Source organism: Thamnophis elegans, chromosome 1, assembly GCF_009769535.1.
Source record: "Thamnophis elegans isolate rThaEle1 chromosome 1, rThaEle1.pri, whole genome shotgun sequence".
Classification (NCBI taxonomy): domain Eukaryota; kingdom Metazoa; phylum Chordata; class Lepidosauria; order Squamata; family Colubridae; genus Thamnophis; species Thamnophis elegans.
The window spans coordinates 74,036,934-74,063,014 of NC_045541.1; the positions used below are offsets into that span (position 1 = coordinate 74,036,934).

Here is a 26,081-nt window from a genome sequence, read left to right on the forward strand (position 1 = left end):
GTGCTTATGGTTGTATCTTTCTGGTACCAATGTGCTCAATTTCAGGCAGGATGCTTGAGACCAATGTTTGAAAATTGGACTAATTTCCCTCCCATTGTCTTCAAGAGATAAGATGTAATAATCCAACCTGATCATTGTAATGATTAGAGCTTAACATGTTGAGCAGCTAGATAAAATTACTGCTAATTGGCTAACCTACTTCCATCACCGAGGTCATCTTTTTAAGAGCCCATCTCTTGCTTTTCCTAGCAGGCCTGTCGATTCTCCATCAGAGCAATGTGGGATATGTTGCCTTGACCATGAAATCAGTTGCTCAAACCTAAACGAAGGAGAAAAGTGGACCATTGTGTAATCCTTGAAACATAATTTCAACCTTTTACGCACCAGATACAGTTACAATAACACGTTACCTTGGCTGTGTTCACCCAACCAAATCCTAACAGCCTAATGGGATGGCCAAGTTTGCATAACATGTTAGGATATAATGTGGTTTATTTGTTCTTGGTCTCAACAAATAAGATGTCCTTGAATCAGTCTATAAACTGCAAATGACAGTACTGTATCTTAATCTTTCTTTCTCTGTGCTGTAGGAAAGCCTGAGCCATTACAGGAGAAGCACTTGAAAAGTTAAATCCAAGTGAATGAGAGATAATAGCTCTGGGTGGGTTTCAGTAGAGCCTTCTGGAGCAAGATTTCCCAATCTTGGCAACTTTAAGACACATGAACTTCAACTCCCAAAATTCCCCAGACAGCAAGTGAATTCTGGGAGTTGATGTCTATATATCTTAAAATTGCCAGGATTAGGAAATCCTGCTTTGAGCTGATTAACTCTGAAAATGATCTGCTGTAGAGGAAAGTCAGGGCTCTTGTAGTTTTAACAAAGGATAGATAATCTTTTAATTGTACCCTTTTCTTCATGCCTGCAGGACAAATTGAACCTGCTAAAATTCTGTCTCTTACAGCATGTAACCAACAACTGATGCAAATAATAGGAAGTCTGCTTGCCTTCAAAACTCTTCCCTCCCCAGAGGCCTTTGCCCTCCTACCACCTGGATAATTAGAGCAAAGTCTGCTCTCCAGATTGGGTGTTTCCTGGCTACCCATCCCCAACAGACTCATTTGTTACCAAGAAACATAAAAAATGACCTGTCACTGGTGTTACTTCCTTTTTATGTGATTGGTATTATTAACTTAATAAGTTGATTGTACAATTCTCCTGTTCCACAGCTCTAGCAAGAATTTCCAGCACTGCCACCCAATTATCATTCCTAGAATTTTTTAAGGGAAACATTGCTATAATAAAACTGGTAAGGACACAGTCCAGATTTGTCCACGTAGCACAGGCTAAGAAAGAAGAATGTCATTCTTGACAGTGTCAAGGTCTATTTTATCTCGTTCGGTTTTGGATAAACTAGGAAAACGTTTTAACTCTACAATAGAAGGGAGGAGCTCATGTTTTGCCAAGATGCTTTGCAAAGCAAATATTTTCTTAAGCATTTATAGTTTTTCATTTTTGCCTAATTGCATCTGGTATTACAATTCACTCGACAGTAGAGTGTATCTTTAAGCAAAGCCAGACTGAGTCCAGCCTGTTCAGCTTTGGATCAAAGTACACAATCTTATCACCAAAAGTTGAACGGCCTTTTGAGAAAACATTCTCCCTGCATATAAATATTGAAGTAATTAAAGAAGAATGCTGTAGGCAGGAATTACAGTACAATAAACACTGCCTAAAGGAAATTTATTTATTTTTGTTCTCTAGTAGTTTAGCAGTTTGAAAAAACACTCTCAGTATTGATTGAAAGCAAAGGCAGCTCCTTCTTTTTGGAATGTGATAGCCTCCCCTCTTGTGCCATTCAACCCCTCTCCCCTTGCATTATTTCTACTTTTGTGCCGAGACTCAGATTTTAATCGATGAACCACGAGGGCTTAGCATTAGCAGCCATTCTGGCACAACCCAAGTCATAAACTGTCACCTGTGTTTACTGGAGCAGCAAAAGGGCAACCTTGCAACCATGAGGGCAGCATCTATAGAAGAAGAAAAATGTAGGTGATGCAACAACATCACTTGGCGGAGAAAGAATTACACTTTGTGCTTTTATGGGAAGGTTTCAAGGGAGAGCAAAACATGTTTGACAACACTGAACTCAAAATCTAGATCTTTGTAAAACACAAGTACAACCTGCATGCAATTGCAATGACAACAATTAAATATTAGAATGCACAACCAGGCCATGGCCTATTTGCATCCAGGCTGCGTGAGCAGTGGGCTGGTATGCGCACAGGGGCTGCCTGACTCATATGAGCAGCAGGCACTGGGCACTTGCAGTCCTGCTTACGCGGGCAGTGGGCACCAATGTTTGCAGCCCACTTGTGTGAGCTGCGGGCATGTCCACCCACTGCTCATGGAAATTAAGCAATGTTCACACCTCTCCCTGGAACAAAACCATCCCTTCTTCCCCCCTCCATTCCCACACAAATCTGCCAACCCAAAAAGGTTGGGGAATGTGCATTAGACCTCTCCATCTGCATGAAATATGTTGCTCAATGTGCAATACATTGGCTAAATGGTAAGGCTAAAACAGAATTACTGTTTTGTTGAACTTTTTTAGACTTTTTGCACGATTGTCTTTTGTTCTGACCTCCTTCGTTACACACCAAAGCACACTCTGAGCCAGAGATAAATTACGGCATTTAATTAACAGACAAACAGGTCCTTGGCAGCAACCCAGCACAGACAAGCTTGGGCAGCAATAAACACAGATAAGGCTTGGCAGCAATCCAGCCTGCCAAGCTCATACAAAGTTCTCCGACATTCGATTCTGTGTTGCCTTCTGCAAAGAGGGGCATGTTCACAAGTAGCCTTTTTATAGTCTGGAGAGGAGCCTAATGACCACCAGCTGAGTGCAATTACCTCCTGTAATTGTGTAATTGTTCCTGACGCCTAGCAGCTCTTCGATGCCGTGCATCCAGGAACAACTCACTACTGGCTTTCAGCTCACTCTTCCTTGTCTCCTCCCCACTGGTCCAAGGCTCAGGTGCTTCCTGGTGGCCAACCAGCCTCTCTACGCCCTGCTCAGAGTCGGAACCCTGTCCAGGGTTCTCCACATCCTCCAGAGCCGGCTCACAGGGCCCCTCGCTGTCGGAGTCTGGTGGCAGCTCCAATGGCTCCTGCTGGGCCACAACAGTCTTTCAATCATCTTTTCTAGGCATTGCCATTTAATTACCAGTATGCACACCTCATTCCAAATTATTTGTCCACTGTAATAGCTCTGGTCACAATTCTATGCTGCTTCTCATGTCAGAGATGGTTGATTTATGCCATGATTAGCATGTTAGGTTTAGAGCCTTGGATGAAGACGAGTCAGAAGAATTCACCCACTTTCTTGGCAGTATTCCTGTTACCATAAGTCACGTAACAAGCCAAATGCTTCTTGGTTGATTTCTTGCCTCACATATTTAAATAATTATTTTCTGGATTTTTATTTTAAAGCAATATATTAAAATACTTTATATTTTATTATAATTTATTAATATATTTAACAATTTGCTTTATTGTAAAACAGTACCAACTTTTGGACTGCTTTTGTTGCAGCAACTAATGCTAAGTGTTTGTTTATGTAATCCATTGTATACTACATGAAAGTCCTCAGAATGAATAAAAAAACATGCAGGTATTGATTGCATGCAATCAAGAAACCATGCTCTTGGTCAAAAACCAAATGTAGTATTGTACCAAAAAGTATGCAACTTTCAAGAATGTTATGGACACATTTTAACTTAATAGAGTTCAGGTATGTGCTGCTTGAACAATATTGGAGAATGCTCCTCTCTGTCATCCAGTGGTGTTTTTTTTAAAACAAACTGGGACTTAGTACCATACCTTGGCTGTTACTTGATCAACAATTGTAATTGGCTTTGATATGGAGCAAAATAAGTGTTTCCATTTCCTTCTTTCTGCAGTCTGTGCTCATGTTGCATTATCTTATGTTACATTCTACTGGATCGCTCAACCTCCACCAGATATCCAAACTTCCCTTTGACTTCAGATTGAAGTCTAGATTGAAAGAGGAAAAAATATACCAGCAAAATTTTCTAAATTTTGATACTTCTGGAGAAAATAATCACAAATGGATTCAGACAGAATTTCAGCCAGTTAAAGCAAGATAGAGGTGGACCTTCAAACTGTGTTTGAACTTACAGGCCATATGAAATGGACTAACACAAGATGATGTTAAAATACTTGGTAATGATGCTCTTTACAAAAATTATTGAAAATATCATATTGATTTACAACAAACAGAGGCTCTCATTTGCAATCTTTTTAACCCTTTATCTACTGTAACACGCTCTACATGGGGCTGCCCTTGAAGAGTGTTCGAAGACTTCAGTTAGTCCAGAATGCAGCCACGCGAGCGATTGTGGGTGCACCTAGGTACACCCACGTCACACCTATCCTCCGCGAGCTGCACTGGCTACCCATTAGTCTCCGAATCCGCTTCAAGGTGCTGGTCGCTACCTATAAAGCCCTACATGGGCTTTATCGGACCTGGGTACCTGAGATACCGCCTCCTGCCGATTACCTCCCTCAGACCGATAAGATCTCACAGGTTAGGTCTCCTCCGGATTCCATCTGCCAGCCAATGTCGGCTGGCGACTCCCCGGGGGAGAGCCTTCTCTGTTGCAGCTCCAACCCTCTGGAATGACCTCCCCGTGGAGATCCAGACCCTTACTACCCTCCCGGCCTTCCGCAAAGCCACCAAGTCCTGGCTGCTCCAGCAGGCCGGGGGGCTTGTGAAACATCCAGCCCCACGGAAATTGTGAATGTTGCGTCTTTTTTAAAGTGTTGTCTTTGTCTATTTATCCCCTTTCCCTTGTCTATTGTGAGCCGCCCAGAGTCCTCCGGGAGTGGGTGGCATACAAGACAAATAAAATGAAATGAAAATGAAATGAAAGATAGTTTTAAGGATCCCCTTTGTTATGTCTTGGAAGTCACCTCTATTCTTGCTTGAAAATGCTGCCATTTTCCTCCAGTTCAGCTTTGCTTTCTTGATATTCATGAAAAAGGTGGCTTCAGTTTTTATTCTGAGACTAATGCCTGGTAAGCCATTGATCACATCTGCCTAGGCTAAAAGGAAATGGGCTGCAGATGACTAAAATCACAAGACCTTATTTGCATTCCACTCTTTAAAGTAAAAAAAAAAACTTGCCTTTTGACTCAAAGGTGCTTTTTTCTTCAAAAGGCAACTGGACTGTTTTTTTTTCCTAGAGGAGGAATAAGAAAACATTTTATTTCTCATCCAAGAAGCAAAATGTTTTCTTCTTCTTCCTCAAAGAAAAAAACCTCAAAACTTTTGAAGGAAAAAAAAGGACATTTGAGACAACTATGACCTGGATGACTGAGAATCTCCACAGAGAGCTGCCTTTTGAATTGTACAATCCAGTACTTAAGCACAGTCTAAGATTGACTTCTTGAAACATCCCTATGGTTCTTGGTCCCTTGATACATAGAAGTTTGTCTGAAGAAAATAAAGTGCATTGGACAATCTTTTGGACAATCTTTTTCTAACAAGAAACAGAGGAAGATGAATTTTTGTCATTACAATGATCCAAAAACAAAGAAACAACCATCATCACTGTAATACCATTGCATCAGTGGTGGGTTGCTAACTGGTTTCCTACTGGTTTGCTCGTGCTCTTGCTCACGTGGAATGCTTCTCCACATGCGCAGAAGCATCCAGGTGGATGGGCGGAGCCTACCACCATCACTACTGGTTCGGCTGAACCGGGTTGAACTGGGAGCAACCCACCTCTGCATTACCAGATTAACTTTGCTGCTGTCTAAATTAACTTTTTCTTGAGTTTCATTTGGATGAAACTTGAGAGGCAATTTCAATATGCCTCTAACTGCTGCTTAGAAGAGTTAGTCCAATGGCTGGACTTTCAGATTTGGAGAACTTGAGCAGCTATTCACGATCTTTAGAGGAATCTATCCCAATGTGCTTCAATTCCTGATACTCTGTGAGACATTTGTTTTACACATTTTGAAATCATACTTGCCCATCTTCTGACTTCAAATTCTTTTTTTTTTTTTTTCTTTTGGTCTCTTTCTCGGCCCCATTTCTGCATCCCTTCTCCATTTTCCATGGAAGTGCCCTTTTCCCCTCCAATAGGCATTTTAGATATTTTTCCCTTTTTTTTCTTTCAAGTTACTTATTATTGAAACTGACTTGGATACTCTATTTTACATACTTTTCCCTTGGAAAAAAGGAAGTCTACCAATGCAATGGGGCAAGAGAGTTCTGGATTCATGTGTATTGAAATATTTCAGGCTGTCTTAGAAGATCTCAACAAACATAATGGGTATTTTGCAATCAAATTGCATCTTCATAACCCCACTGGGATCCCCTCTCTTTCCCCTTGCTTCATTCCAATTTAAATTCTACATCACTTTAGTCACTGCATGCATGTGATGTAACATGTAGTTTCTGAAAGATTACAGAATGCCTTCATACAATGTGTTCATCTGAAAGGCTGTTACAGACACCTTCTGAGTTTTGGCTACCAAAGGCAAAGAATGCTTGAGAAGATTAATAAAATCAATCTAGCGCCCTCTAGATGTGTTTCAGCCTCAACTTGAAAAATTCCTAATGAAGAATGCCTCCACTTACTTAGATAGCATTATATAAAGAATAAATAGCAATAGTATTCTATCAGCCAGGGTGGGGGAAATCAATGCAAGTCTGCATCCCTTGGTGCTAGCATATAGTAAGATGCATTTTAAAATTTACATGGAAATAAGTACAAGTGAGTGCTTTGTTATTTTCTTCCAAAAAAAAGTTCTTTTTCATATAGAAACCTGCCACTTTTCATTTTTCTAGCAAGGAGGAGTCTCATATCTCCTTAGTGTTGATATTTCCCCTTATAATTCCAATTACCCTAATAACATTTAGCTATTAATGTTCACTTCTCACGTATCAACACCTGCCTGGAGATGTTAGCAGTAACTGAAAAGCTTTGCCAAGCCTGTTGCTTAGATAAATCCCAGCATTGCAATCTGATACAAGATAATCATCTGAATGTATGGCACTATTGAGTACAGATGTTCTCCAAAACCTTGCATCCCCCCAATGGTGAATGCTTATAGAATTATGTAGGAGGTTCAGAGGCCATTTTATACAATTGCCCTGTTTAATGATGTGCCCAACAGAAGGATGCCAAGCCTAAGCTGCTTTATTTCTGTCTCCTGAAGTCTTGGCTACTCTTTTGTTTTGTGTCATCTGAACATTTCTTTTACTCCTATCCTTTAAGTTAGAAAAAGACATGTTGAATGAGCGGGTCAGAGTTCTGTAGGACTTCTGGATTAAAGAGATTAATTAAGCATGTTGTCCAAAGCATACCATGCTTACAAAAAAAATATCATTTCCACAGGAATATCTTAGCAAGCCTCATATATCATCTTCCGTCACTAGGCAGTAAAAGTCTGTCCTTGCATCATAGTTGCGAGATCCCAGGTCAGAAATGTCTATCTCATTCTTCTGGCTGTCCTCAAGCTGTACCTCTTCCATTGCTCCAAGACATGGACCATCAGGATCAATCTTAACAGGAGGGGGTAGATTTTTGATAATTGGTCTCCGGATTACTGTAAGACAGAAAAGAAATGATAATGGGATAATGTTTCCAAATGTTCAAACAAGACTAGTTACTTTGAAGTAACAGAGCACATTATAATTCCTACAAAATATTCAGAGTGAAGCTATATCTAATACTGAACCCATTCAATACCATTTTAAGTAGCTTACTTCCCAGCAAATTATACATTGTTCTGGATCTAATATTTCTGCAAAATGCTATTAAGTCAGTGTAATAATTAAATTACACGAAATCCAAGAAATCTATGACTAGGGGAAATTCTACTGGAGGAAATGAATGAAAATTATTTGTGATCAATACTTCAATCAAAGCTTGAACCCTGTGAGAGAACTCCAATTACAGATCTCTAAGATTTCATTCAGGTTCAACCCAATAAAAGAATTATCTTGTGCAAAATAATAGCAATAGCACTTAAGATTTATATGCTATTCCATAGTGCTTTAGAACACTCCCTGAGCAGTTTACAAATGTCACCATATTGCCTCCAACAATTTACCCATCACAGAAAGATGGAAGGTTGAGTCAACCTTCAGCCGGTCAGGATCGAACTCCTGGCAGTGGGCAGGGTTTGCCTGCAATACTGCATTCTAACCACTGTGCCACCAGTACACTTAAAGAACTCTCTCTCTCTCTCTCTCTCTCTCTCTCTCTCTCTCTCCCTCCCTCCCTCCCTCCCTCTCTCTCTCTCTCTGTGTGTGTGTGTGTTTTGTGTCAGCACAAATGTAACATATATATATATACCAGAATATATATATATATATATATATATATATATATATATATATATATATATATATATATATATATATATATATTCTTAACTTTGTTTAAACATTTATTCATCTACATTTTACACAAAGCACATCACATCAGATGGTGCTCTGAGTCAATTAATAGAGTTAGGGACAACTTGAATGGTTCTTAGCCTTCATGCTCCAATCACAACAAGATACTACATTGCTCTCTCTCATCTTTCCCAAATCCATTTTGATTCCTCTTGTCTACGTTGCTCATCTTCATATATATTTGCAGATTTTGCAAGAATATACTGTGCAAGGGAAAACAAGAAGTTTATACGTGGGTAAAAGTGCAAATCTAATTCAGCCTGTTCTTCTATTTCCTTCCCTTTCCTTAGTTCCTAAACATTGTCTGACTCAACAACAAGAGCAGCACACAGCTTTGATGTGTCCAGTCTGTCCTCAGAAATTCAAATAGTTTTTCCTTGAGATCTAATTTTTATTTAATTATGTCAGATGGATAAATACATTGTGACACTAATGCCATTCCATAAGTCCTTCATTTTGTACACAAATATGATGACTAATCATGTTTGGCAATGCAACTCTTTCCACTGCAGAATTCTTCTTCAACATGAATTGCTCAGTAATATTAGGAGCGTTGATGGCTAGCATTTAGCAGGTAACATGTCAAAAGCAAGAGATTCTGTGGGCCTGTGCTCTGTAGTACAAACAGGTTAATTATCTTTTCTTATTAATGATTTGTTGGCTGTATTATTATCAGACCACACTGCCAAGCAATCTTTGGATTAACTTGATTCTTTTTTGCATGCATTTTACGAAGGTTGACTCCAATCAGGACTTATTATTTCATTCTGTTTTTGTATTTCTGTTTAAATTTTGGATTCTTTGGTTGGGAAAATAAGAGATCATTCTCATTCAAGTTAGAGAGTAAGAAGACTTGAGCATCCAAAGATGCTGTTGTACAAGACAAATGAGAACTTCCAATAATCTGCAGACCAATGCTGTGACATGGACAATCCTTATTCATGATAGTGAACATAGCCCTTTTACAAAATAAGACAACCACTGCTGTCACAATTACAAAGGAAATCCAGCCAAGTTCATGAACTGCTTTTATTTTTTCCAACAATTAAAATCAGAGTATAAGTGAGCTTGGTTTTGTGCTGCCAGATGCTGGTAAATCTTTTATGAACACTAAACTTATTTTGCTCCTGTTGCTAAAATTAAAATGTATTGCCCTGCAAGCAGAGCCTGTATTAGCAAATCCCCAATGCCAGGACTGGTTCATTAAATCTTCTGGATTTAATGAATGCACACAGAGGTATTTTCCTACCATTGATCTAATGTGCACCCCCTGGGCCTAAATGCCTAAAAAAGGAATAATATGAAGTAGCTACAATATCTCCAGGCTTTAGGCTTTTCAGAATATAAGCAGAGCTATTCAATGGCTACTTTGCCACAATGGCAGGGATGTGTTCCAACAAGCAACTGTGAAGAACAGATTAAAATGGCAGTATTACCAATAGCACTTAGACTTACATACTGCTTCATAGTGCTTTTACAGCCCTCTCTAAGCGGTTTACAGAGTCAGCCTATTACCCCCAACAATCTGGGTCCTCATTTTACCCACCTCAGAAGGATGGAAGGCTGAGTCAACCTTGATCTGGAGAGAGTTGAACTGCTGAACTGCAGCTAGCTGTCAGCTGAAGTAGCTTGAAGTTAGTACTGCACTCGAATCACTGCGCCACCTCGGCTCTTAGCACGTTGATGGAAACCTAGAGAATTTCTATGTTACTTTGAATGAGTTTAAATCTCCAGAGCCAGATAGATCACATCTAGGGTACTCAAGGAGTCAGGTGATAATCTGGCCAAAGCATTATCAATTATATTTGAAAAATCCTTAAGAGGGATCAAATGTCAAATGATTGACAGATAATAACTATTGTTCTTCTCTCCCCCCCCAAAAAAAAAGGGGGGGGGAAGGAGGTTCCAGGAACTACAGATCCCTCAATCTGACATCAATATTTGGACAAACCCTAGAGAAGATCATAGGAGCAATCCCTAAGTACCTTGAAAACACTGAAATAACTACCAGTTGACAGTGCATATTTGCCAGAAAGAAAAAGAACTTACTTTATCATATTTTATTTTAAATTGGATAGCCTGCTGAGTAGAATATGGGAAAGTCATAGAGGAACATATCTAAATTTCAAGAAAACATCCAACAAATTGCCACGTGATATTCTGAGTAGTAAGTTAGCAAAGTAACAACTGAATGGCATAAGAATAAGTGGAGGCATAGCTGTTTCAGAAATTGCAATCAAAGACTGCTCATCAAACTGGAGAGTCCTTAAGGATAAGAGTCCTTACCGACTGGAGCGAAGGATCAAGATGGGTACCATAAAATTCAGCCTACGATCCTTTATAATACAATATTTCTGTTAATGACTTGGATCAAGAAGTGGCAGGAATGTTTAATCAAATTTGCATATGAAAGAAAATTAGTTAAGACAGAAAGATGGCTGATGTAACATTGCCAAGTATCTGGATGTGTTAAAGGAGTGGGCTGAATATAACCAAATGAAAGATGCATATGCAAAGTTCTTGATTTAGAAAGTAGAAATCAAGGATACAAATATGTGATGAGATACCTCACTTAACAATGGTACCTTTGAAAAAGGAATGAAAGCACAAAACAATTTTAAACAGCATGTGTCAGTCACATGATGTGGTTGGGAAAATAGTAAATGCAATTTTAGTTAAAACAACAGAAGCAGAGTTTCCAAATCAGAGGACCTATATAAAGAGAGTCTTCTAGACTGCTCTTTGTTTTTTGTTCAAATTGTGGGAAGTAATTGTTCTATATTTTATTCAGCTTTAGTCAGATCCCACCTCAAGTAAAGTATTGTTGTAGGACACCTTCTGGTTTTAAGAAGGATTCAAACAAATTGGACACGGTATAGAGAAGGGCGGTTAGGTTGATCAATAAAATTTAAATTGAATGGAAAGAAGTCAATATTTATCTTTCAGAGAAGAACTGTGGCGAAGAGGATATGAGGACAGACTTCAAATACCTAAGAATATAAAAAGAAGATAATATTTGTAGCTCAGGGTAAACTGTGGGGTCCTTGATGCTCTCTGACTTTGGCTGTTTTCTTGCAGAGGTTTCATAAATAGCGTCATCAGTTCTACAACGGAGTGGGGTTTGGTCTCATTTTATATACAAGTGGCTTGCCCTGCAAGAAGTTTTGGTGGTTCCTTAAGTTGTTGTTTATTGTTTGTTTGTCTGAGCTGCTGGTTCCTTGATTGGGGTATTGTTTAACTTCTGTATTGTTGGTCTAATCTTGGTATTAATCTCTGCTCCTCTGATTGTTGATTGCTGGTGAGAAGTTTTTGGTCTTTTTATTTCCTGCTAATTGGGTTCATGGATGAGCTCTGTTAATCTTCTGCCTGTTTGTTCTAAATAGTGGCTGTTATAGTCCTTACACTGTACGTTGAAGATGACTGTTTTTATTCTGTGGCTGCTGGACCTTTTGGTTTATTTAGGATATTTTGGAAGTCTTTAGTAGGTTTGTGTGCTATGTGGATGCCATGTGGTTGTGATAGTTAGTTGGTAGTTTCTAATATGCTTTTGATACATACAGTAAAGAAAGTTATGCAGAAGAATATGTATGTATGTATGTATGTATGTATGTATGTATGTATGTATGTGTATGTATGTGTGTGTATGTATGTATATATATATATACACACATACATACATATGTTTTTTTATATTTGTGCTGTATACATATACACATATATACATATATACATATATACATATATACATATATACATATATACATATATACATATATACATATATACATATATACATACATACATACATACATACATACATACATACATACATATATATATATATATATATATATATATATATATATATATCAGTAAGAGTGGGTCAATACTGGGGCCAATTAACCAGAGAGATTCAACTTCATTGAACTCCAATTAACCAGAGAGATTCAACTTCATTGCATATGTTTGACTGAGGCTACACAGAAATCTCTTAAGTTTGCTTTAATTTAGATTCCTGCATTGAGAAGGTAGTGGGCTTGATGGTCTAAATATCCCCTTCCAATTCTGATTCATGCTTTTTATTGCTTTCTTTTTTCAGTTTTGATATATTGGCATATATTTGACACAGGAAGTTAGAATGTTGCTTAATGAAAAGATTATATGCCACCCTCCCATATTGCTACATTAAAATAAATTTATCACAATAATTAAAATGCAATCTCCATCTATCTACAGTATATACCACTACACAATTTATGGTTACGGCAAATTGTTTTATGGAAACGCCAGTCTTGCTTGCTGATCAGTATTTAATATGAATTTATAAACACGTAAGGATTAATTAGCATGCAGTAAACTGTGCCACACAGTATGCTAAGGAGGTTCACTGGCTGTAATACTTTTTAACTTTTACACAGACTGAGTTACACAGACTGAGGCCAGAGGTGCTTGGGGCAAAGCAGGGCTGGCTAAACTGATGCCACCATACATCAGCCACCTTTAGGTCATTTGGAAGTCACAGAAACAGCAAACAATGGCACTGAGGGGGGTAATCTATCAAAACATATTAAAATATTAGGGGAACGTGTCCTAATATAAATATCATGAAAGTTAAGCTACTTTAATTAGGGTGATTTAAAGCTAACTGTGCAAACCTGGACTGGAAGAAGAGAATTTCTGAGTTAAAATTCTCAAGGGATATATACTTTTTCACTTGTCTCCACTGTAACTTGTGGCTCTACTATAACTTGTAACTAGGTTTTATCTTTCGTGAAAGAATGGGGAAAAAATCTGTTTCTTAGGAGCAAAATGTGTTATCATCCAGCCCTCTCCCAGAAAATATTGAAAAGGCAGAATATTTCTCTGGATGTGAAAAGAAAGAAACATGTTTTAAAAGACAGATTAGCTGCCTGTAGCTTCCTGGTCACCCCCTTTGTCAATGGGCCATTAAGAAGGCCAAGCTAGTCCCTTTACATAATAAAGACTTCTCCACTTCAGCTGCAGGGGGGATGGGATTAAAGCATGATAATATTGACCCCAACTGACCACATGGCATCTGAGAACTCAACCAAACCTGGGTTCAAAACACAGCCTAGAGAGTTGCCCCTGCATAGCCCCATGGGAGTCTGACAACCAATCAGAATACATTTCTTACACAGGAACAGGAAACAGAATAGTGGGACTGAACAGGTTATAAAAAGCCTAGCAAGCCCCTCCCTCAGCCCTTCTCTTCTTCTCCACCAACATTGAAGCATGTGATCACCTTTTCTGTTCAGGGCTCAAGCCATGTGGCCCTGTCCACCAATAAACCATCTTTCCAAGCAGCCTCCATATCTCAAGTGTCTTTTTCCCCACTTGGAGCCAAACCCAGAAGGACGTTTTCTTTCATCAAACGGAAACAAGTGTACATGGCACACATAGGAGTCATTTTCAACTTTTTGCAACTCTCTGCAAAAGCCCCCTTGGCTCCCTTGGCCATTCATGTTCTTGAACGCGCATGGTTTTTTTCAGAGCACGAGAACTTACCCCAAAGTAAGTGCAGTCAAGAGCATACAGCTACTTTTTAGCAATGAGCAAAAACAGAAGGCTTGTACCAGACAAACCAAGGAAGCTTCTTTAGCCAAGATGTTACCTTCATCTAGAGAAGCCAAAAGCTGTACCTACTCATTTAGAAGAAGCCTGGCTGGCTTCACTTGTTTAGCTTGCACCTTTTCTCTGCAAACTGTTCTCCCCAGCATACCGTACGAGTCTTCAGTTCCTAAAGCTATCTCACTTTTTCTGCCATTTCCACTGCTTAGTATAAACAGTTGACTAAGTGAATGAGGGTCTGTCTTATCCATAGATGGTGTCGTTTATATGGCAGTCTGCCCAAAACTATGGGTTTAGCCAGATTGCTGAACTCATTTAGGTCTCTGTGAAAACCTTGACCAGAGGTGATATTCAGCCAGTTCTGACAGGTTCTGGAAAACCGGTAGTGGAAATTTTGAGTAGTTCAGAGAACCAGCAAATAGGCTGACCCCACCCCTGCTGCAGTGGTGGGATTCAGCCAGCTCGCACCTATTTGGGAGAACCGGTTGTTAACTTTCTAAACAATTCGGAGAACTGGTTGTTGGAAGAAATCTCATTTTGTTTTTTTCCACTTTACAGTGCTAATCCTGTAAGGAAGGCAGGAAGGAAACATTCAGGTGTTGTTTCTAGCCTAATCTTTATTGCCCTGCTTACAGAAACTGCCTTTCCGGTTAACCCTTAGTACATTGTAACAGCTAAGGTGAAGTGCCCATCGACGTGATTGACATTGAGTTGGTCACGCCTACCCAGTCACATGACCACCGAGCCCCTCCTACCCAGCTGGTCATTAGGGCAGAGAATCGGTTGTTAAATTATTTCTATCCCACCACTGCCCTGCTGCCTCTCAGCCTCTCAGCCAACCTTCTTTTTTTGCCCTGAACAGGAGAACGAAGCTGGAAAGCAGGTTAGTGGGGTAGGGAGGGAATGGGGATTTTGCAGTAACCTTCCCCTGCCATATCCATAAAGCCACACCACACCCACAAAGCTACAGCCACAGAACTGATAGTAAAAAATGTTGAATCCCACCACTAGTCTTGACCCATTGATGCTATTGTTTATGGTTGCCTTTTGATACTTCGGCAATTCCATTTTTTTTTCTTTCAAACCTTAGCTCCAATTGTCAAGCCTTTTCATGGAATAATGAAAAAAGAAAAAAAAGTAAAGCCCCAGCAGAATCAGTATGATTAACATCAATTATGTCACATCAATTATATTTGTGCTAGAGATCTGTGCCCCAGAAAGGTTTGCTTCAGAGCCATTCTGTTAAGAAACAGCGACAGAGCTAATATGATATTGTGTTATTACCAATGTCTCCTTCAGGGTGAGAGTCCCCCTGGAATTCTGGATAGTTGCTTTGGAGAATCAGCATCGGATCCTTGTCTTCCTGGAGAAAGGTTTGAGGGTCCCCCCTGAGGCCTTGATAAGATACTTTCCGCGGCAAGGCAAGGCACAACTCCTTCCAGAAACTCGATGCAATTGCCTAGAAGCAGGAGATAGGGTGGAAAAAACATCCAGATTTGTCATATGCTCACCCTCTTAAGTAGTCTTTTCAGCAATAGATCACAAAACCCTGACTAGAAACTGTGCCTGGCTTCCAATGAACTGAACGAGAGAGATAAAAGGCCTGTTGCTGGGAATAGTTCTCTGAGCAATATCTACATTCAGCTTTGTTTCATCTCCGAGATGAAACATCCTGCAAAACCAGAGAAGAGTGGTGTTAGCAGCCAAACCTACTTTCTCTTTAACCTATGATTTTAGTGCAATTGTATATTCTATATACGTGTGCGCACGCTTTAAGCCAGTTTTTCCTCCATCGTTGTGAAGAAAAAGCAGAAGAATGTGTGGATATATCAAGGGGTGTCTCAAAAACTGTAGGGAGATCAAGCAGCTTTGCAAAAATTCCTTTCCCTGCCCTGTTATTTCTGGGCAAACTGACTTTTTGTTGCGATGAAAGCGGTGACTTACACAAATCCATCATTCCATTGTCTGCCCCTGCCAAAAAAATATCCAGTTCTACAAACATAATACGTTTTTATGCAACGAGTGACTTCATGCAATTATATAAGATTACAATAGTGTTTGGGTAACATTGATTGCAATTGTAGAGGAGGAAGTGAAATTGAAACACTGTGATGTGTATACTGTACGTATCACTTCTCAGTCGACTAGCAAAACTAATAGAAGCCAACTTTATTATGTTTTCAGACACAAGGAGGCATCAGGCACTTTCCTGGATGTGGCCCTTCCTTCCTCTTTTTCATTGTGTACTTCAGTATCATTGATTTACTGCTGCTACTTCCTTGAAAAGGAGTGGGGTGAGTTGAGACACAATGAAAAACTTTGCTTATGGACCTCCCCCACTGCCCCTGCCCCATGCATGTGCGCATGACTCCCGTGCTATTCCCGCTCCCAAGTGCATGTGCCCTGCACATGCATGTGTGACCCCGATCGCCCCTGCACATGCAGGCATGACCTCCGCCCTGCACAGGTACACGTGTCTCTACATGTGCCTTGCACATGCACCCAGTGTATAGTACTTTTAGGATGAAAAATCCCATTACTGATCTAGGAAATGCTCTTAGGCTATCTAATGAAGGTTAAGAACACAACAACCTTTTCTGGGCATGACAAAGCATCCATCTTTCAAAAATCTGGGAATAAACCATCGCAAAATACATTTGTTCACTGAATATTAGCAGCACTTCTATATCTCAAAGATGTCACTGTGCTACATTATAGTTTATAATATGTTTAGAAGGAAGGATTTCAGCTGTCTGATCATTTATGCTGATGGCATGCTTAAGGAAGAACATAAGCAATGATATTAATAGGCTGTGTAACTTTGTGTGCACACACATCCCACCTAACCAAAGTCTTGCTGTGCTGCTTCATCCTGGGGAGTGGGGAGGAGTATTGTTCCTGGGAAGGATAAGTGAACATGTGGAGAGTATATGCCAAGAGTATATATTCCTAGCAGTGTCATCCAAGGCATGAAGGTCATCCCAGCTGCCCAACAAAAGCAAGCAGGGACTATATTGGGCAGCAGCAATATAGGAAGATGCTGGAGGCAGAAGATCACTTCAGTGACAATGACAAAAGGCATCAATTCATACAACACAGGAAATACAGGAAGTCCTCAGGTTACAATGGCAACTGGACCTGAAATTTCCATTGCTAAGTGATGTAGTCATAAAGCATGATGTTATGTGACCACAATGCTTAGCAATGACAATCCAGCAACCTCAGTTGCTGTCCTAACCCTAGAAGCATGTAGGTTGTTAAACAAAAGGAGTCCCAGGCAAGAAATTGGGGGGAGGGATTAAGGGTGCCATGAGCCTGCAATAGGGATACAAGCAGGCCAGCAAGATCAGTTGGTGGGCCAGTGAGGGCTGCAGGCTGGTGCTAATGAGTGTGAGCAGGTGGAGGGGTTGCTGTAGACAGAAGCATGCTATGGAACATAAGTGGGGGTATGTTCCTAAGATCCTTGGGATCTCTTACTCCATAGTTGTGCTTTGGGGGGGGGAAGTAGCCATATGATCATGGGACATTGCAACCACTATTAAGTGCAAGCTGATTGCCAAGCACCCAAGTTGTGCATGACTGCAGGGATGCTGCAGCAGTCAGAACTTTAAGGACTGTCATCAGCACCACTCATTTGGCACCTTCACAACATTGAAGGGTCACTGAATGAGTGGTTGTAATCTTAGAACTGCTTACAATAAACCACTCCAATATTTTGTTTCAAGAAAGCCACATGGGTAGGAAATATAAAACGATTGAAAATATAGTGCTGGCTGATGGGCCTCTCAGGTCAGGTGACACTCAACATGCTACTTAAGGAAACAATGCAGGGGTTTTTGTGTGTGTGTGTGCATGTAGTAATGATGTTACATGGTTAGACTAAGCCTCAAATGTAATTGTTGATGTTGACACACGGGGGAAAAATCCAAAGCTGCAAAGGCAAAATTACAACGAGAACATGGAATGCAAGAAACATGAACACGGAAAAGCTCAAATACAATGAAAGACAGAAAAAAACTGCAGAATGACATATTAGATATCAGCAAATTAAGATTGCTGATTGGGATTGGACACTTTCAGTTAGAAAATCACATTGCTTATTAGGAGATTTAAAGATGAAGGAATGGCATTGCTTTTATAATTAGGAAGGGTATAGTACAAACAGTGCCTAGCTACAAGGCAATCAATGGCCAGATATCACCAATTTGGCTTCATGGACACTCCTTTAATATAACAATCATCCAAGATGACGTTCCAACCACTCATATAGAAAAAGAGGAGGTTGATGACTTTTAGATCAAGTTGAGTTTAAAATTGTCAGAACATGCAAGCAAATTTGTGATTAGAGACTGGAATGCCAAAATTAGAAACATTAAAAAGAAAAAAATGTTGTTGGAGTGTATAACTTAGGAAATCAAAATAAAGCAGGAGTCCAACTTATCAATGTCAATGATGCCAATGATTTCTTCACAGTTAATGCAGCCTTCAAATATCTCAAATGATGCCTGCATAAATGGACATCACCAGCAGATGTGCATGAAATCAAATTGACTATATTATTACTAAAATAAGATGCAAGAACTAAATTATAGCATCAAAGATATGGCCATATCTATGGTTGTGGAACAGGTCACAAGCTGGTCATGTGCCAGTTCCAAGTTAAGCTAAAGAAGAAGAAAGCCAGCCAATTTTCACAGTATGTTCTTGAACATGTACCGATCATTTTCAAGGAGAAGATCAGAAATCACTTTGAAATCCTGAACCTCATTGATAGAGAACCAGAAGAACTATGGAAGGAACTCAGACAGGTTATTAAGGATGTGTGAAAAGAAGACAGCCAAAGATGGAACAGAAGAAAGCAAACTGGATGCCAGAACAAACCAGGAAAATGTCAAGAAGAGAAGCCAAAGCCAAGAAAGACAAAAAAATCTCAGAAAGGAACATAATAGTTTCAGAGAGATTTTAGAAGAGTCAAGAAACATCATTGCAATAATAAGTAGAACCACCAGTCTTACAATTGACAATGGAGATATTGAAGTGGCAAATAGCTATTGCTTTTCAGAATCAACCATCCACAGTAAGGGAACAACGATCCTTCAAGAAATACACTGCAGACAAGCACTTCGTAGAGCAGCCACAAAGGCCTTGGAAAAGAGATTCAAATGCTGTGACATGCCTATACTTACAAAGATCAGAATTGTGCAAACTATGGCATGCTCTGAGACCCGCTATGGAAACAAAAATTGGGTTTTGTTTCCATAGAGGGAGGATAGGAAGAATATTGATGATTTGAACTTTTGACCCTCGAGGATACTGTAGACACCCAAGAATACAAATACATGGATCACAGGAAAAAAAATATCAACCCACAGCTCTCACCCGAGGCACAAATGAGCAGGTTCAAATTATCCTACTTTGGACACATTATGTGAAGACCCAGCTGCTTGGAGAAGGCTTTAATGCTGGGAAAGGTGGAAGGAAAAAGAAGAGGAAAAGATGAATGATGAAGATGACGAATGAGACTTCGTCGAAACATCGCCAAGACACCTCCAATTTTATGCAGGAGAAAACCTGAATAACCAAAGACCTATATATATATATGGCAATGTTATTGGCTGGTATTAGAAATAATTAATGAAATGTCATTATGTTGTTGTGCTTTTAATTTTGGATTATTTCATGCAAAAGGACGTTAAAACAACTATAGTCAAATGAGAATTGTGATAAGTTGATAGTAAGATATATTAAGATTTTTGATTTAAAATATATAATGTGATGTGAACTAAATTATAGCATCAAAGATATGGCCATATGGTTGTGGAACAGGTCACAAGCTGGTCATGTGCCAGTTCCAAGTTAAGCTAAAGAAGAAGAAAGCCAGCCAATTTTCACAGTATGTTCTTGAACATGTACCGATCATTTTCAAGGAGAAGATCAGAAATCACTTTGAAATCCTGAACCTCATTGATAGAGAACCAGAAGAGAGTATAAGAGTTACAGAAGTGATCTGTGCCCTGTTAGAAGACCTGGAAAACCTGATTAGGGAGAGATCATGATGGAGAAAATCTGTCTATATACTTGCTAAAAGTTGACAATAACCTGATAGCAAATAATAAGCTTATATAGTAATAGGACAAAAGTATTATATTGAATTGACTGCCTTAAAAAAAACCAGTCAGTTTTTTCTTAGTGATTATAACAGGAAAAGAGCAATATCCTTTTGATTAAGGGCAAATTTGTTAAAAAGATGGAATAAAAAGGGAGCAATGCATAATTATGACAGAAACTAAAATATAACTAGGCATTAAACATAAGAAAATATGTTTCCCATTTACTGATATTTCTAAATTGAATAGGAGCAGAGCATTAATCTTTCCTTCTGACTCTCCTTGCATGAACCAGAGAAGTAGGCTGTCACTCTGATCTTAATCAGAATGGGGCTCCAGATTTGGCTATTTCCCCCCCCCCCTTATACCGAGAGAAAGCAATTATACTGAGTGTATGCAATTTGAGTATATCACTCTCAATAAAATTAACAAATAGTAATTGATGTTGGTATTAGCAAGTTTCTTTGAGAATGTATTTCCGTTGGTTAAAAAATAGTCTGTCTGATTCAAAGTCCACAAAAGCTGCATCAATTTATTTATGTTAAAATGAATTAAATGAGCAAGTACAAAATTGCTCTCTAATTTTGAACTGTTGGCTCATTTTCCAGCAGCTTCATCAAGCAATAGGACCCATTCCTCATAAGTAAGTGAGAAGAAATATTTCACTTCTATTTTTAAAAAATATCTATTACACTGATTGGTGTATAATTTATTAGTCCCCCTTTAAAAAAAAAAAAAAACTGGGATCAGCATTCTCAGAACTTATCTTGATGGAATGCAAATCTTTATAATTATTAAATTTAGCCATGACAGAAAAGCCTCCATCAGATACCACTTTAAAATCTCTCTTGAGATAATTTGGCTTTGTGCTGCCTTATTTTTGAGGAGAGGTGTTAAATGAGAGCTTTACTTTTGGTATTAGGGGGAGGAAAAAAATCCAAATCAGGAGCCCCAGCTATTAAGATCAGAGTGACAGCCTGCTTCCCTTGTTCATACAAGGAGAGTCAGAATGAAAGATTAACGCACTGCTCCTATGCAATTTAGAAATATCAGTAAATGGAAAATTTATTCAAGTTTGCATAGCTTTCATGCACTGATTGCAAACTGCAGAGCCCTCACGTTGGATTTAGATGGAAATTTTTCAGGTAGCAGGACTGTTTTTGAAATAGGATTTCTTCTTGTTAGTGTTTCGGGGGAGGTAGATATTTCTACAGTCTTCATTTTAATTTCCCTCATAGCTTTTATTTACTTATTTAGGATTCTTTATAGTGTAAATTAAATCATGCTGGTCTTCTAATTGGTAATAAACCTCAAAAGAGGTAGTTTAAAAATAAAATAGAGTTTTAGTTACTCTACAATTTATCAAGATCTGAATATGTTAAGCCTTAAAAATGGCGAAACCACTATTGCTCTCTTGCATATCAAAATATAATCTCCATATACTGGTGAATTGAAAGGTCCACCTAAACTCCATTTTGCCACTAATGAGAGAGTGTGTACATGTAAAATTTTAAAGCACAGAATATCTGTGTAAATGTAGTCCAACCATCAGGAAATGATTCCTTGTCACTGATGTTCATGGCTAATGCATGCATACTTAATAGAAGCAACAAGGATTATGTGGTTGAAAATGTCATTTTCCCTAGGAGCATCACCTATTTTGGTATACATTTAAAGAGCACAGTGGGCACCAGCAAACAAATATAGTACAGATCACATTTTCTGCTAGGTCGTGTGACTCAAATCTAAAAACAAATTCACTTCAGAGTAAGAACTGAGATCCCCACAATTCTGAAATTTACACGAAGAGCATCTTGTGATGATTTCCATATTCTGGCCAGTCCTCTATCTCCATATGGCTGACATGCTTCTATGTTTCAATCACCTATCATGATTTTGGAAAACACTGACAGAAAATAGAAATCATCACTCTCCATGACTCTGAAAGAATTCTGGAAGAGACAGCGAGGCAAAGAAGAAGACAAAAACTTCAAAGAACTCTTCAAAAATGCCTTGTTCTGATGTCATACATGGAAAAACCAAAAATCAAACAACGTCCTCTCCAGATTTTAAATGCACCTCTGTTTTATGCAATAAAAGAGAAAGGCAGCCGGTCTGAAAACTGCATACTAAGAGTGAAAGAAGATGCCACTTTTTAGAAATGTAATATTTAATAAAAGTACAAGTAGTTTTTGACTTACAACCATTCGGTTACTGCCCATTGGAAGTTACAACACTACTGGAAAAAAAGAGATTTATAACCATTTTTCATGCTTATAATCACTGCAACATCCCCATGGTGTTGTGATCAAAATTAAGATGCTTGGCAACTGTTGCAGTGTCCTGAGAACATGTCATCACCTTTTGCAACCTTCTGACAAACAAAGTCAATGGGAAAGCCAAATTCACTTAACGACCATGTTACTAATATAACTGCAGTGATTCATTAATAGCTGGGGCAGGAAAGGTTGTAAAATGGGGCAAAACTCCCTTAATTGTCTTGCAACATAATTTTGGGGCTCAATTGTGGTCGTATGTTGAGAACTATCTGCATACAAATAAATGTTGTCAGACTTCTATCAAATCATGGAATAAAGCATTCTGTTCACCACCACCACGACCCCCAGTGATGGGTTGCTCTTACCATCGCTACCGGTACGCTGCTTGTGGTCTGTTTGTGCATGCACCGGACATGCGCTGTACACATGCCTGACGTGTGCTGCGCATGCATGTGCAATCCACTGCCCCTGTGAGAACCAGCTGCTTTTGGGGGCTTGTGCAGGCACTGCATGCTATGTGCGCATGTGCAAATTTCTGTTTCCCATAAAAACAGCTATAGAGCATGGGTGGGCAGGTGGGCCAAACGAGCCACTGTAGCAGTACGCTCTCAGCTGCTCCCAGCCACTACCGGTATGGCCATAATGGCCATACCCACAGCAACCCCCCACCGATCCCCCACACCTTGTAGAGAAATCCAAATTAAAACATTCCTGACAGGTAGCAGTCTAGCTTTCAACAAGTCCACTGCAGGAGAACCAAACTTTCCACAGTTTCTTTTCTTGAGAATCTAGTCCTCTTTCTATTTCTTATATATGCTCTACCACCACCACCACCCCCTTGGAATTATTTGCATTTGATCTTTTAATGTATTCATTTAAGAATCCTTCCTGAGCTCTTTTTTCCAATTAATTTCCTTTTGGCAAGAAAATAATTTCCTGATCCTCTCAAACAGCAGCCCAGCCCATCATACAATTTAGTTCTGGCACAAATCAGGAAATACTACACAGAAAATTTAAATTAAACACTTTTTACTAAGCCAGGAGATAGAGGGAAGGAAAAAACCACATCTGCTGTTTTTTTCCTATGGTATAAAAACTGTTTCAAATATTCAGCTTGTACTAAGCTCGTGTTAAATTATTTTCATATCTCAAGAGAAGTTTCCATCCCTCCTTCAATAACCCAATGATAAAGTCCGTGTTATTATCCATTTACCACTGATATGAAAACAGAAAAAAGTCTAAATAATAAACGAGTACATTGATATAATGTTTTTCTACATTCCTGCTTTGAGAATATTTGTGTTTTTTCATCTTCACTAATCCATATCTTTTATTTGCCTTTGAACTATTGGTGCATTAAACATCTTGGGTGAAAAACAGTATGTATTATTAATTTTTATTTTTCCTGGTTTTTGTGCCTCATTATGGATTTTTAAAGACAAGACATTGTAATATTTTTTTCTTACAATTTTCTGTAGCAGCACTTAAGACTAATTCATTATAGAGACAGAGAGAGAGAGAGAGACAGAGAGAAACAGAGATACATGTGACTTGGGAGAGATGTAACCTGTCAGACCCAATAATCTATTTTCTAGCAATGATGGGGAGTCTCCATCCATCAAAGTTGAAAACTGCAATTTTCAGCATCTACCACTAACCATACTGGCTACTGGGAAAATTATCTTGGGAACTTACAGATTCATCACTTCATAAATAATCAATTATGAAAAGTTGCACAATTAGCAAATGTTTCTAATTTAATTTACTACTACACAAAATCAAAATCTAGACCTCAAAGTATAGCCAAAGCTTCTCAATATCTGATTCTGTTAGGTAAATAAGTAAAGGCTTGACCATGGTCCTTCTCAGAAGAGAAGCTCCTTCTACATTTAGAATAACATCTCAACAGGGGTGGGCTTCAAAAATTTCAGCAACGGGTTCTCTGCCCGGTTGCTGGGTGGGCTTCAAAAATTTCAGCAACGGGTTCTCTGCCCGGTTGCTGGGTGGGTGTGGTCTAGTCGGCCTCCTGCAGCACAGTGTGGGGGGGGGGTTGTTTTTGCCTTCCCCAGGCTCCGGAGGCTTTCCTTACACCTCTGGGAAGACAAAAACTGCCTCCCGCAGGCCCCGAAAGCTCTCCAGAGGCTGGAAACCGGCCTGTTTCCAGCCTTCCAAAACTTTCACGAGGCCCATTTTTCTCCCTTCCTGAGCCTCTGCGGGGGCCCTGCATTTACCTCACATCTAAAACAGACCGCGTGGAGACTCCTGGGAGGGGAGGAGAGGGGAGGGGTGGGTAGGGCCAGCCAGGGGTGGGATTTGGATGTTCTTTGAACCAGCCATAACGTTAGCTACGGGTTCAACCGAACCGGGGCGAACCTGTAGCAGCCCACCCCTGCATCTGAAATATTGTCTTGCTATTCAAAAAAGAACCCAAAGGATAAGGTTGCAGCCTTTTTGCTCCCAGCTTACCATGGAACCAGCATGCCACATCAACAAGGTCACATTGCTCTTGTGCTGCTTTAGCAAATTAATGGCTGGATGTGCTATGTCCCGATATTGGCTCTCAAAGACAATGAAGATTGGCTTCCGGGAGAGTTCCAGTAGTCTCCAAAGACCTTCCCTAAAAAAAAATAGGCAATGGCTTTACAGAATTATCAACAAAACTTGGTTTTTATAATTATTTGTAGTTCTACACTCTGAAGAAAAAAAACACTTGCATTTCTTTCATTCATTTAAGATATACCATACCCCAGCTTCATTAATCTTGGAAGCATATCAGTTGCTCAAATATTAGAAGCTAACCTGCAAAGTACAAATATTAGTCTCCCACATATCATTTTCAAAGATGTAGGAGAGATTTTAGTTTCTCTAAATAAGATGACATAGGAGCCTGTTTTTTAAAAAAGTGATTACATACAAATATTACATTCTCTGTGTCTTCTAGTATAGCTTGGAAGACTGAGAATGAGCCACATGCACATAATCAGTTAAATAGAATATTTATTGAATTAATTTTTTAAGTCAGAGTTTACCTTTACATTCAAATCAAACAGTGACCTGTAAAAACTCATGAAACAGAGATTGGAAACCAGAATAAATAATTAGTTTGAAAACTTGGTTTGGAGGATTCATACAAGGAACAGCTTATTAGTTTATGCATGATAGCAAAATGCAATTTACAAGGTAGTACAGCATTAGAAAACAAACACAAAACCAGACATAATGAGAGAAGGGAAATAAGTACACACACACAAACGTTAAAGAAATGAGTGTCTGTTTACCTGAAATTATTGTTGCACCATTCTTGTTCTAAATATGCATAAGAAAGAACCACAATAAGACGTCGACATCGGCTGACGTTCATAATCAAATCCGCAGAAGGTTCTGGAAAAGAAGATTATTTATGTATTTATTTCTCTGAGAAAGGCCAGCCCCTTGACGATTTTTAAAAAAATCATTCATCTTTACCTTATGCAGGAGCCTATCATCATCATCATCATCATCCAAATCCAAATTAAATCCCATAATTTGGTAATTAAAACTGTTGGGATGGAAAATACCTATCATATCAGATCTCTATCAGAGAATCAGGGGAAATATAAACTTGTTGA

The 26,081-nt window shown here is 39.1% G+C and overlaps 1 protein-coding gene across 1 annotated transcript in view; it reads right to left on the minus strand.

Annotated features, from left to right (window-relative positions):
* Positions 1-5,405: 5,405 nt before the first annotated feature.
* Positions 5,406-26,081, minus strand: part of SIGIRR (single Ig and TIR domain containing) — a 35,992-nt gene continuing 15,316 nt past the window's right edge. The window contains exons 6-9 of the mRNA XM_032224774.1: positions 25,752-25,854; positions 24,940-25,090; positions 15,372-15,546; positions 5,406-7,642 (exon numbers count right to left, since the gene is read on the minus strand). Coding sequence (XP_032080665.1) covers positions 7,449-7,642; positions 15,372-15,546; positions 24,940-25,090; positions 25,752-25,854 — 623 coding nt within the window. The 3' untranslated portion in view covers positions 5,406-7,448. The remainder of the gene's footprint in view (positions 7,643-15,371; positions 15,547-24,939; positions 25,091-25,751; positions 25,855-26,081) is intronic.